Below are 14,471 nucleotides of genomic sequence, written 5' to 3'. Positions count from 1 at the left end.
TTCATCTGTTTAATTCTTCTCATTTTATCATACTGGTTCAGAATTCAGGAGAGGAAAAGAGGGGCTTTGGTTTTTGTTTTTTATTGGTCCTCTTAAATCCAAAATATATAGAAATGGGAAAAGACAGATCTGATTTGTCTTATCTGTTCTTTATAAAGCCTACACACAGGGCTTAACTGTCTCTAAAAATTTAAAGTTTCAAGAAAATAAAGGTTACTGGCAAAATAAATACATGAATGAATAAATTAATATTGGTAATAAAATATATCTGGATCAGGAGGACAAGTCTTGTGACTGAGGGAATAAAATTAATGACCATATTTACTGGCTGCTTATGGTGTGTCAAGGCACTGGCTGAGGTCCTTACGTATTATCATTCAATTCCCGCAAAAAGTTACTATTATCATTCCCATTTTAGAGAGGAGACAACCAAGAAATAGAGGCTTAAGTTATTGGCCAGGATTAGAAAGTTAGCAAGTGCCAGAGCTGGGACATGAACGCAGAGAGCCGAGCTCTAGAGCCCATGCTTCACTGTGGTGCCATATTGCCTCAACAGGGTAGCAGCCGACTCACACTACAACACTTCTAATCAGTGTATTTCAAAAGCTTTGTAGAGTAAAATTCTAAGGATCATTTCCATTAAGCTTTTTTTTTTTTTAAAGATTTTATTTATTTATTTGACAGAGAGAGAGAGAGAGCGCACAAGCAGGGGGAGCTGCAGAGGCAGAGGTAGAAGCAGGCTTCCCGCTGAGCAGGGAGCCTGATGTGGGACTCGATCCCAGGACCCTGGGGTCATGACCTGAGCCGAAGGCAGACGCTTTACCAACTGAGCCACCCAGGGGCCCTTCTATTAAGTTTTAAGAATCTACATCCAAAAGTGAAGCCCACAGAGCTAGTAGTAAGGAAGGTGTTTTAAAGTTATAACAATGAAAATGTTCTGAAGAAAACTGTTTAAAGGCATTTTCCTGACTAGTGCTTGAACTTGGTTTTATTTAAACCAAATGTATGCCATGGTATAGAAGAGGATAGTTATAATAAGAAATAGGTTAAGATATAGATAAGATAAACAAAGTCTTTGCCACCTGGAAAATTTTACTTAAGATTTTTCATAGAAACATCTAATGCTATTAAAGAAAAAAATATGTAGCTTAGCCACTGACAAATTAAAAAATTTCTTTACTAAACGGAAGCAAAACATGAGGTCAATTTTTATTCTTATTTTGGGGACTTTCCTAAGGGTTTTCACGTATATATTCTGTGATCTTCAGAGTAACTATAAGGCTGAAAGGAGAAGTATAAACACCCTCAACTGCCAGGCAGGGAACTGGGCCTCTTGGAGGTCAAGTGACTTACTTGCTCAGAAGCACATGACTTGTAAGCAGCATGACATGCAATCAGGGATTGCTGGTCTTCTGACAATGCTCTTTAAATTATCTACCCTATACCCCCAAGGAGAAAATAAGGCCCATGAGGGTGGGAGCTTGCTAATCCAGCACACGTAAGTCAATGCACACAGAAATCTTTGTCTAGCTCTAGCACATAAGCAGTACCCAAATAAATGTCTGTTGAATGAACAAGTGATGAGTACCAAGCTATTTGCTTCCACTAGTGCACATTAAACTGTATGTCAATCAAAGAATATCCAAAACACATACCTCCTCTGTCAGTTTAGTGTTGGATTTTTCTAATGCATCCACTTTTGCCTGAAGATTGTTTACTGTAGCACTATAAAGAGAAGAAAAAAGATAATGGTTTCTCTTGAAAAACAGAACAACATCCTGTACTACCCACGTAAACATCCATCACAGGTATCACCCATCGTCTAATGTCCACAATTCATGGTGGACTTGCAGCCTCTAAGACAGTTCACAAGCGGCTGTGGATCTTCCCTGTTGTACCCTTGGCACTGAACTCTGTACTTAATAAGCACTTGTTGGATGAAATAAAAGAACTGATCCACTGCACTGTCAACTTTAAAGTTTACTTATATGTAATAATCAGCTACCTGAATTAAGTGCTTGCCATACACCAAGCACTTTTCTAAATTATTTTATTTGCATTATTTCATTTACTCCTTTCAACAACCCTCTGCAGTAGGTATCCCTAAATATAAAGAATCTGAGGCATGAAAAGAGTCAGTAACAGTCATGTTTCTATTTCACTATCAAATGTAAGTGTACTTCTGCTTGACTAACATCTCCATAATTCACTGTAGTCATTATTAGTTCTTGGTCCCCAGAGAAAATATACTTCAATTGTTCTTGAATTTTCTAGCTGAAAACAAGACTATTCAAAATTTATTTATTTATTTATTTATTTAAAGATTTTATTTATTTATTTGACAGAGAGAGAGACAGCGAGAGAGGGAACACAAGCAGGGGGAGTGGGAGAGGGAGAAGCAGGTTTCCTGCTGAGCAGGGAGCCCAATGCAGGGCTCGATCCCAGGACCCTGGGGTCACAACCTGAGCCGAAGGCTTAACGACTGAGCCACCCAGGTGCCCCAAGACTATTCAAAATTTATACTGATACTCGTATAATCATATTATAAGTCTTACTTAAATTATCTTTATAAGAGAATTATAAAAAATAATAGTTAATCGATATATTAATTTTTCAGAATTATTTGACAGTCTTTAGCATAACAAGAACATCAATGTACTTGAGAATACCAATAGACTGTTTCATGTTCTGGACAGTTCTGAAAAATAGTGAGTATTTGGTAAATTAATGATAGTGATGGTGAAGAGAGGGTAAGTTAATACTATCAATTCAATGTATAAATGAAAAATGCAAGGGACCAACATGATACAACGAATCTAAAGGTACTAAGGCAATGAGTGGTTTGTCCACAACTGGTCTTGAAATATGTGGTTGGGTCTGCTGATCCAAGAGGGCTGCCACTGTCAACTGCATATGTCACATGTTTAAGAATTCTTAACTGAATATACTTAATCACTACAGTTATAATTACATACTAATCTTATACTGCCTTTCACTAAAGGTCACCAAAATAGTTAAATGACATTTATTTATTTATTTATTTATTTATTTATTTATTTTTTAATAGTTAAATGACATTTAATTTAGTGCCTAGCTCAGTGCCTCGCAAGCAGGAATTCCATGTATTTTTGTTGAGCATTGCCTGAATTTATCCTCATGGCTCATCAGTTTATTCTTCCTTTCCTTCACAACAAAATCCCCAGGAAAGTAAAAATATTTATTCATTCTTTACTTTAGATGTCTGTTGAGTTCTTCTACATAGTTCTTCTGATCCAGAATTGCAGTAATCTGGCCATCTCTGGGGCGGTGGGGGGGGGAGGGGGATAGAAATAAAATAAGTAACATTAGAATTACCAAGATCCTCCCTTCCCCAATCTTTTCATATAACATAGAAAGGAAAACCGTAGCACAGATACACTGAGTCAAAAGACAGACCTGATGTATAATGCCTCCAAGAAGAAAGACTCAGATGCTTAAAAATGAAACAAAAAATTCCCCACATTAAAAAGCCTTTATTATAGCTTACATGCCTTCATAACTTAGGTTATAGGTACAACATTACATTCTATCAAAGGCATTTAAAAAATAAAAATTTTCTTCTCACAATTGATAGCCTTTTTAGCTTTGCCGGTACTACTTATAACAACAATTTTCCATTTGTCATAGGAATTGAATTAAACTGATTTTGGTATAATAATAGTTTTTCCCAAAGGCCATAATTTTGCCTTTCAATGTTAATTTTATTTCAAAGTGATTGGTATAAAAAGCTTTCATAAAGATCAAGTGTTTATTGTTACGTGAGAAAATAAAGAGTGGAAACAGGAGGTTCACTTCTGGAACCGACTAATTTGTAACAGCCAAGTTAAAAAGCCAGACTTTTCAATTAAAGTCAAATCAAGGCCACATACCTCTAGCACTACACTTAAAGAACAAACGACATAGTCTTGGCTCAATGTCCAACGTTAAGAACTTCAGATTAATTGTGCTTTCAACTGCTAAATTTATAAAGGGTATTAGGTAGTACTCTTCTGGTGTTTAATTTCTAAGGACCATATGGATATTTTAAAAACTTTTTTGAAATGATTTTAGATTTACAAGACTTGAAACAGTAGTGCAGAGTTCCCATATACTCCTCACTCTGTTACTCCTAATGTCAACATTTCACATAAGTCCATAAGGCATGTTTCATATTTCACATTCTAACAAAACCGAGAGGGCAATCTTCCTGATCAAGAAGACCATGTTTTCAAACACTACTTCAAGAGATGGAGCACTGAATTCTTTTATAAACCCCTTTACTTTGTTAGCCACTGAACCACACAGTAGGAAAATCACTTAACTACAACCTCTTTTCGGGTTTAGGAGGCACAAGAGTCAGCTCTTTTTGACAAAACTCTATTAAAACTATATCATCAGAAATTCTTTCAGCAAGTCTGTTAAAGCACTACTGTTGTAAACTTTAAATGCTATCAAAGAACATTAAGGAAAAAAGAAATTTGATTTTCTCTGTACATACCCTTCACTACCTTTACTGCTGTTCCCATCCTTGAGATACATTGAAAAATCTATAACTCCAACCTACAGAGAGAATTTTCAGAATTTAATATAAAATTAGATACTTTTTCTAAGGCATAATATAATGTCTCTTTCTGGGCATTCTAAACAGTAATAAAGTCATAGCCTTATTTGAAATTTTTGATGAAAATGTAATGTAATCATGAACTTGAAAGGGGTGAAAGTAAGTAAAGAATCGACATTAAGGCAAGAAGGACCAGAAGACCAGGTCATGCAAGTCAACACAAGACTCTAAGAAAGTCAATAGAATGCTTACTATAAATTTAAGGCTTAAAGTTTCTTTCTCTTTTGTTTCTCTCAAGTATTCTGCTACTGAACCCTATTCACCTTTTTTTAAAGATTTTATTTATTTATTTGAGAGAGAGAGAGAATGATAGATAGAGAGCACGAGAGGGAAGAGGGTCAGAGGGAGAAGCAGACTCCCTGCCGAGCAGGGAGCCCGATGTGGGACTTGATCCCGGGACTCCAGGATCATGACCTGAGCTGAAGGCAGTCGCTTAACCAACTGAGCCACCCAGGCGCCCAGAACCCTATTCACTTTTAGGAATAATGTTTTAAAAATTCTAATTACAAAAAGAATGCACATTTCCTTAAAAAAGTTTCAGAAAATACAGATAAGTAAAAGGAAGTAATACAAAATACCCATAGTCCCAACCACCACTGTAACATTTTGGTATTTATTCTTCCAAACTCTAATTGATGCACTATGTCTAAATTTTTTAGGACTGCTTTTATTATTCAGCTTATTTCTTTTTTAAAATCCAGGTCAAAATATCCTACTTCCCTTTCCATTTTCTCAGAGTAAAAAGTAACAGAAATTTGCTGTAGAATTTCATAGAGCACGGGTGAGAAAGAATCAGTGTGAAAGTGAAAGCTTTATTTATTGAGCAATCAATTATGTTCCAGGCTCTGCACAAGGTACATCACATGTACTAACTCTTTTATTCCACACTATAAATCTATTAAATAGATATACCCTTTTTTTGTCCCTGTATTACAGCTAAGAAATGTGAAGCATTAAGAAACTAACTACAAAATTTATTCAGCTAAAAAATAAAGAAGCAGAATTTGAACCTAAACAGTTTGGCTTCTGTATTCATAACTACCATGCCCGTGTATATATTTTAGCTTGTGTGTGTGTGTATTTTAGTCTGTACTAAATATTTTATTTTTATTTTATTATTTTTTAAAGATTTTATTATTTGACAGAGAGAGAGAGATGGCGAGAGAGGGAACACAAGCAGGGGGAGTGGGAGAGGGAGAAGCAGGCTTCCTGTTGAGCAGGGAGCCCGATGTGGGGCTCGACCAGGACCCTGGGATCATGACCTGAGCCGAAGGTAGATGCTTAACCGACTGAGCCACCCAGGCACCCCAGTCTGTACAAAATATTTTAAACAGGGATTACAGTCAAGGTAAGAATTTGAAAAACATTCATAATACATAAATGAGTCAAGTTAGAAGGAAAAACAAAGTAATTGTTTATATTCACATCAAAAATGTAAAAATCCCATTTATGACTCACAGAATTTCCCTTAATTTGGTTGGTATAATCTGATCCATCCAAATTCTGAGATAACAGAACTCAGAGTGACCCACTTGGTAACTGAGCATCTTTTGCATACCTGAGAGTCCAAGTCTTCTCCTTTCATACAGAAATTGGCATCAATGACATTCAGACCCACCAAGAGACCAGCGATTATGGCTCCTTCTTCTTCCATCATGAGGGCATTGGGTTCATAGAATTCGCTGTAAGAGAATTCACGGAATACCAATAATAAAACCTCAAGAATCCAATGATGTAATCTTGAGACAAACAGAAAATGCTGGCCTCATAGTTGAATATGGGTACTATGATAATAGCAAAAAAGTTAAAAAAAGATGGCTTGGATAGTTTATTTTAGATAATAAGTACATGAATAGACTCTAGATAATAGTCCAGCTGAAAGAAAAGTGACCAGAATGGTTTTTCACTGAAGTGATTACTTATGCTTTTCCCACATATTTGTATCTGAGATGCAAGGGATAATTTTTCAATCTTAAAGCTTCTTTAAAAAATTGGTTTGTTTTTCAAAATTTGCCTCAGATCTGCTTTATTTCTGGGTGGGTGTGTAGTAGTACCATACTTATTCTAATTTGTATTTACATGACAGCTAGTGAATTTACTTACATATTTACATATATATATGTACATATATATAAAAGATGTATTTATTTATTTGAGAGAGAGAGAAAATGTGTGCTTATGAGTGAGGAGAGGGGCAGAGGGAGGAAATCCTCAAGCAGACTCCCAGCTGAGCACGGAGCCTGAGGTGGGACTCCAGCCCACAGCCCTGAGATCATGCCCTGGGCTGAAACCAACAGTCAGACAACTTAACCAACTGAGGCACCCAGGCACCCCTATATATATTTATAAAGGAAGCTCTACATCCAATGTGGGACTGAATTCAGGACTGGGAGATCAAGAGTCGCATGCTCTACTGACTGAGCCAGCCAGGAGCCCCTCTTTTTTATGTTTACTAACCATTTTGATTTTCTCTTATGAAATGCCTGTTCAAATCCTTTACTCATTTTTACATTTACTTGTCTTTTTCTTACTGGATTGAAGGAGTTCTTCACATACCCTGAATATGCATCATTTGTTGAATATATATATTACAAATATCTCCTTTCACTCTTCATGTTGCCTTTTAATGTTGTGTCTTGATGAATGAAGTTCTTCATTTTAATGTAGACCAATGTATCCATTTTTTCCCTTTAGGGGTAGAGTTTTTTATGTCTTGTTTAAGAAATTTTTGTCTACCTTATATTTTTTTCTAAAAGTTTTACTGTTTTGTCTTTCCCGTTTGTATCTATAATCCACCTGGAAAGTTTTTTGTGTATGCTGTTTTTAAATTTCACATTACACATCAACTTCCTGTCTTACTGGGTTTGGGTACATGCTAAGGTGTCAAAAGCCTTTCCTGTTTTTTGGGGGGTATTACGTTTTGGCCTGCCCTGTATATATGCCACAGTGACAGACTAAACATATGTAACAAATAAACATCTATTCTTGAGTAGGTGTTGTGTGAGGTGTGGGAGAAGGTATTAAGTTGAACTACATGAAACTGCCATGAATCAACCGCTTTTGATCTGCGAAAATGGCAAATTTCTGATTCAACCTCATACAATGTAGAACATAGCAAGAAAAGAAAAAAGTTTAACAAGATGTTCATACCTGAGAAGTTCCTTCTTATTGATCAAAGCTTTCATATATTCTGAGAGTTTCTTTTGCATTAATGCCAAACGAAGCCAGGCTCTTCCTCTGCCTACTGGTGTCCTACAGAAACACAGGAACCAAATAACTCAAAGTAGCAGAGCTGGGGGCCACTGTGGGACAGATTCACTTACTCTTGCTAATAGTCCCCAGTATAACATGCACACTGAGGTGCTCCTTACAACCTCCTTCACCTCATTCCTCTGTGAGGAATTTTGTGTGGGCTGTTGGGATGAAGGGGCTCGTGGGTCTGGGAGGGGTGGGTTTGGAACAAGTGCTCTTGCGAAGAATTAATTACTGAATGAGACTACGATTTGAAGACAAAACCTCTGGGAGGCCCAACTGAAAATGTTCCATCACATTAGCATTGGTAAATCCTCAGACTTAGTGTGGATCATGTACGTACCCAAATACTAGTAATGTGGACACAGTCCATTTAGGTCTATATCTGATTAAAGTTAAACAAGTCTAATTTGGGAAGATGGTTACTACTCTTTTTCCAGTTCTGAGGCAGGGTCCTGGTGTCTGTTGCTGAGGTTCACTTGACAACTGTTTTAATCTTGGCTCTCAAACTGCATTGAACACATTCTTTTTCTTAGTCATGTCTAGCACGGTCCCTCCTTAGATCTAATTTCTTGAGACTTGAACTGATTCCCACAAGTGCTTTAAAAAATAAGAAAATGTTTGGTTTTTTAATATGAATACAACCTCTTTAAAATTAGTAACAATTATCCCTCATAGGCACGCTTCTCTTAATATTCTATATTAGCAGTTCTCTCACAATAGTGCCAATTCATAAATATAGTATTCTTTTTGGATTGTTATGAAATAAATTATTGTGGTCATCGTTATCTTTAGTCTTCAAGGAGATAATTAATAAGAATGTTTTCCTAACAGAATTCAACCTTAAACTTACTTAAGTCCTGGAAGATCTTTAACACTTGCTGTTATCTCTGCAGCTTCTGGAACAAGCTTTTCTACCAATTCTAGAGGTCCCCAGAAGGATTTATTTTGTCCAAGAAAAGTTTTCTTAGCTAAGGTGATAAAAACAAAGCAGTATTTCAATATTCTTTACAACATAAAGATGACCTCAAAACATAAACACATACACACACTTCTCTCTCATCTGTTCAATCCTTTTTCTCAGGGAACTAGACCTAAATTATCAGACAGTTCTAAAACTATTCACGCTTTCAGAACAGGTAACATTTTGTGACAACCAAAAATCTCCCACTTCCCAAGATTCAGTCCTTCCTCTTTCAGGAAGAACTTATAACTAGCTCTATGATATAATAAAACACTTTAAGAATACAGTACTTAAAGCTGCATGGTATTAGTGAGGAAAACAGTCCAAAGGAAAAGAATACGTAATCCAGAAACAGGCTTTTAGATACTGGGGAGGGAGGAGAGGAAGCAAGGAGAACAAGACCAGGTCCTGCCCTCAAAAGCTTATGGTTAAGTGGAAGAGCACAAAAGCAAGAGTCCACTGTGTGACCTTGGGCAAGCTACCTCCCATTCTAGGCCTGTTTCCACCTGTCAAACAGAAGGGCCGTATTAGACAGTAATGTCCGTTCCAGCGCTAGCATTTAGTAATCAGTGTTTTGTAAGTCCTGTATGCCCTTTAATTCAACCACATCCCCGTGTCCATACAGGGGGCATTCCAATAGGTTAGTATTACTAATTCAAGCCTCTTATTCTTTGGCTCCATAAAGACTGCTTTTCTTCTTGAGCATGTATTGAGAGAATATAGCTGCATGCACATCTGCATCCTGGGGCCATGGCCTACCCTTCAAGCCGTGTTTCAGGCAGTGCTCCATCACCACGAAGAACTGCTGGAGGGGTGCGTAGTCGGAGTCCAGAGTTCTCCCCAGGTTCAGAGCAGATTCAATCAAGCCCTTGATACTCAGCTTGGCCATGTTCATCAGGTTCATGCGTTCGTTAGCCATGAGATAATTAGGATCTACAGCCAAAGAGGGAGAGGACGGACCATGGTTACCAGAAACAGCACATTTAAAAATGCAGCATGTCACTGTGTTGACATTAGCATTGAAGGTGCACAAGCAATGCTTGGTAGGGCTGGCAGTATGTTGCTAAGAATGAAGACAGTGGCACCAAACTATACCGTTAGGTTTTATATTCTCTGCCAACTACTCGCTGTTAAAAAGAAAAGAAGAAGAAAGCCAATTTCCCTTAGGAATATTCTTGGTGCAACAGTGAAGCTGCTTATTTTATACAATTTCAAGCCTTGAGTACAGTCTTAATGTTCTCACCACCACCCCTGCCGCCACCCTAACTTGGGGCTCCTCATAGCCCACTCCTGCACAGCGTTCGCACTGGTCTCCGTGATTCCTCTCTGGCACTGCCCCCTCATTCTCCACAGTTGGTGAAGCGCTCTGAAAATTACAGCCAAGGTAGGAAAAAAAAAAGTACTTAAACTTTGTTCCAAATATACTATTCACATTATTAGTATTACTACTTATGCTAATTAGCATTATTTAAACTAAGCATTATTAAGTAAACTAAAAATAATTAACAGTATTAGCTCCCCAATTTTTAAGACTCAGCATGCCGTGTGATAAACTTCTTAAGGGACTAAGTACCACATTTTATCTGACAGAACTCAGAACATTCCAGGCACTCACGACTTTCACTTGCTGGTGCCTACCCTGTGCCAGGTACTGTGTAGGCTGCTTCTGGCAGTTATGATTTCAATCCCTCCTTATTGGCAGGAAGAGACAACAAAGGCAAAGTCTAAACCCTGGTTCACTGACTCCAAAACCTATGCTCTTTACCACTATAATCCACTTACAAATGAACCAATGGCTCCAAAGAATATTTATCCTTCCCTCCTGTTGGCCATTCTTTTACTATCTTATTTAATTCTTGTGACTCTATCATTAAGTACTGTCCCTTCTTTTACGGTGGTAAAGCAGGCCAACAGAGTTTTCAGATCCAAGGCCAAACAGTTCATAAATGGCAGAATTTGGACCTAGATCTGACATGAAAGCTAATGCATCCTCTCAAACATCAAATATATCATATTCTTTAAAAACTGGAAAAGGCGGGATGCCTGGTGGCTCAATCGGTTAAATGGCTATCTTCGGCTCAGGTCATGATCCCAGGACCCTGGGATTGAGTCTCGCATTGGGCTCCTTGCTCAGTGGGGAGCCTGCTTCTCCCTCCGCCTGCCCCTCCCCCTGCTTGTGCTTTCTCTGTCTCTGACAAATAAATCTTAAAACAAACAAACAAACTGGAAAAGGCCTAGACATCTATGAACTATTTTACTTCTTAGGATAGCAAAAAATACTAATAAAATCCATACTCCCATAATATAAAAAAGCTACAACATAAAACATTGTTTTATTCAAACTGGCCTTAATTTTCTTCATGTAATGTTTTCATTTTCACAGTTTCACAGCTAAATAAGTAGAATCAAATGCCAAATTCTGAGCTAATTTTCATTAAGTTTACGGACTTGTAGATTTATAATTCCAACTATATAAATCTTGGTTCGTTGTGTTCTCTGAGATAATACTTTTAGAGCAATACTTTATATTATAAAGTCAGAATTGGTATATATTGTCATTAATTCTTTCTTGCACAACAAATGTTTTAAGGCTATGCCTCAAATGTGACTCTTTGCTCAGGGCAGGTCAACTCGTCAAGACCAGAACAAGCTCACAAGATGACACTGAAATACACAAAAATCTACCTCCTAAGAAACAGCCATGAAAAACAACTTTATTAGATAGTAATTTCCAACTTTGTTACTGGCATTTATGTGCACTCCAGTGTTTCTAAGACTTATTTATTTTAGAGAGAGAGAGAAAGTGCAAGCGAGCAGGGGGAAGGGCAGAGGGAGAGAGAAAGTCTTAAGCAGACTGTGCTGAGCATAGAGCTTGAGGCAGGGCTCGATCTCACGACCCTGAGATCATGGTCTGAACAGAAATCAAGAGTTGGACGCTTAACCGATTAAGCCACCCGGGCACCCCGCACTCCAGTGTTTCTAACCTTCCATAATCACTGGAAGAAAGGAATGGCATAGAGGTGTGTGAGTATGCATGAATGTCTGTGGAGAGCAACTAGATTCTCTATTTAACGCCTCCCAACAGATGGCAAGAAAATGTTATTAGAGAGCTGGATTTGAGACTTTTGCCAGAAGTGGTGACAGATTTATACTTCTACATTGTCTCATCTCATTCTTCTTATAATCATTAGCAAATTGTTCAAGACATCTGTTTGGGGTCTGGTGAATAAACTACACAGAAAGATGAGCTAATGCCTAGGGAAATTAAAGTCCTAATATCTTGTACATTATTAGTATGGTGCTATAACCTGTTTGAACTAATCTAAATCAAACACAACCCACTCATTCTTTAGAAAATATTGCTCTCAGCTTCAGTACTATTGACATTTTGGGCCAGATAATTCTTTTTTGTGGGGTGCTGTTCTGTGAATTAAGTTTAGCAGCAACCAGACCTTTACCCACTAGGTGTCAGTAGCACTCTCCTGTTATGACAACCAAAAATGTCTCCAGATACTGCCAAATGCCTGTCCCCTGGGAGACAAAATCGGGCTCTCTCCCTGTTAAGAATTACTACTCTAAACAAATAAAAGAAGGTCAAACAAAAATTATGCCTAATTTGACAATTAGGCATAAAAGCTCAAAAGAATTTACTGGTCATTAATTATTTAATGCAGAAGCTAAAATGATTTTTACTTAATGCTTATAATTTTTGTGTTGAATAGTATACAAGTATATGGGCATTATGAATAATTTTAATTACTTTTTTCTAGTTAGTACTAAAGCAAACTACAGAAAATAGTACTTAAAATTTTTTACATTTTGTAATGTTGGCTAGTAGTAATGATCACTAAATCACTAACTTGTCATAGGAATAACAAATACTCTATTCAATCGGTTTGTTACTTGTCTTAAATCACACTCAAGTATAAAATGACTTTGCAGAACAAATATATGCTGATAAAAAGGGTTTCAGTGACACAATGAGAGCATGGAAGGGGTTCTGAGGGGCAGGTGAAGTTCTGTTTTTTTTATATGGCTGTTAGTTATGTGAAACTGTTGAGTGTGTGAAAATTCATTGCACTGAACACTTACAATGTGATCTTTCCTGTATATTTTATACTTTTAATTATAAAAAGTTTTTTTTAAGATTTTATTTATTTATTTGATAGAGAGAGCACAAGCAGGGCAAATGGGGAGGAAGAAGCAGACTCCCCACCGAGCAGGGAGCCCGATGTGGGGCTTGATTCCAGGACCCTGGGATCATGCCCTGAGCCAAAGGTAGATGCTTAATGGACTGAGCCACCCAGGCACCCCTATAGACAGTTTCTTTTTTAAGTTTTGTTACATTGTATAGGCCAGAAAATGATTTTTAAAAATGCATGACTTTCACAGTGTCATTAGTCATATTTTTTCTATGAGAAAAATATCTAAAATGTTTAACAATGCTAACATTTAACACTATTATTCCAAAACTGAACTTTTGTTCATTCATTCATTCATTCATTCGTTTTTTTTAAAATAAATAGTGAACATCTACTGGGTATTAGATACTATGTTTAATGCTGGGACTCCAGAGATAAAAGACCTAGTTCCTGACATCAAAGTGCTTACTATTTATCAAACTTGGGTTACACAGATGTCTGAAGAACAAAACAGGACAGCTTACAGAGAAAACGTGAAATTTCACAATAAACATTATCATCTTTGACAAAGATCAATTTTATTCCAGGACATATAAAATGTTTTTATATTAGGTTAACTAGACCTTTTCTATGGAATCAGATGTAAATTTTATATATTTTTAAAGCTAAGATACTAGATGTGATATTAATGTAAAATTTCAGGCAGGCTGTATGTAAGTCCGATACAATCTCCTCTGCCACTGGATGTGGAAAAGTTTGAGAAGTAGTGCAAATGCACTGCAATAAGAACACTAACAAAAGTATACACAAGACATTACAGGAACATGTACAGAAGAGAGCTATCTGACCCACCCCCTTTCCCTTCATAGTTAAAGGGCAGGTATGTGGATATACGTTCTCAGAGGATAAGGCTGTTTTTTTTTTGTTTTGTTTTGTTTTAGCTTATAAAATATGTTTATTCACTCTGCAGCATTTTAAGGCAATTAAGAAATATCCATTAACATGACTATTACTTAACATTGTACTGAGGGTTGTGGAGGAACACAAATAAAGAAGATAAAGAAATTAGAAGCATATAACCTGTGAAAGAGTGGATCAAATATTACTGCTCTCACACGATCTGATTTTATACCCAGAAAATCAAACGAACAAAATTTGTACAAAAATACAATAATTCACAGAGGTAACAGAATACAAAATTAGTAACAGATATCATTAGGGGAGCACCTGGGAAGCTCAGTCGGTTAAGTGGCCGACTCTTGATTTTGGCTCAGGTCACAATCTCAGGGTGCTGGGATGGAGCCCCGAGAGGGGCACTGCACTCAGCTGGGAGTCTGCCTGAGGATTCCCCCTCTCCCTCTGCCCCATCTCCCGCTCACGCACTTTCTAAAGTAAATAAAATACATCTTTAAGAAAATAAATCATTAGGTGCCATATATTTCAGTAACACAGGATGAGACTTTTGAGTTCGGTC

General features: G+C 37.1%; 1 protein-coding gene across 14 annotated transcripts in view; it reads right to left on the bottom strand.

The window, feature by feature from the left end:
- RUFY3 (RUN and FYVE domain containing 3) overlaps positions 1–14,471 on the bottom strand; it is a 77,447-nt gene that overhangs the window by 19,963 nt on the left and 43,013 nt on the right. For all 14 annotated transcript variants that reach the window (XM_025887801.2, XM_025887800.2, XM_025887806.2 and 11 more), the window contains 7 exons: positions 9,615–9,788; positions 8,745–8,862; positions 7,790–7,891; positions 6,198–6,321; positions 4,517–4,578; positions 3,233–3,298; positions 1,656–1,725 (listed from right to left, as the gene is read on the bottom strand). In XM_025887801.2, coding sequence (XP_025743586.1) covers positions 1,656–1,725; positions 3,233–3,298; positions 4,517–4,578; positions 6,198–6,321; positions 7,790–7,891; positions 8,745–8,862; positions 9,615–9,788 — 716 coding nt within the window. The remainder of the gene's footprint in view (positions 1–1,655; positions 1,726–3,232; positions 3,299–4,516; positions 4,579–6,197; positions 6,322–7,789; positions 7,892–8,744; positions 8,863–9,614; positions 9,789–14,471) is intronic.

Source organism: Callorhinus ursinus, unplaced genomic scaffold (genome assembly GCF_003265705.2).
Source record: "Callorhinus ursinus isolate GAN/ISIS: 27379988/994484 unplaced genomic scaffold, GSC_fseal_2.0 scaffold4, whole genome shotgun sequence".
Classification (NCBI taxonomy): domain Eukaryota; kingdom Metazoa; phylum Chordata; class Mammalia; order Carnivora; family Otariidae; genus Callorhinus; species Callorhinus ursinus.
Note: the sequence above shows the minus strand (reverse complement) of the source record. Positions and strands in the feature narration are given on the sequence as shown.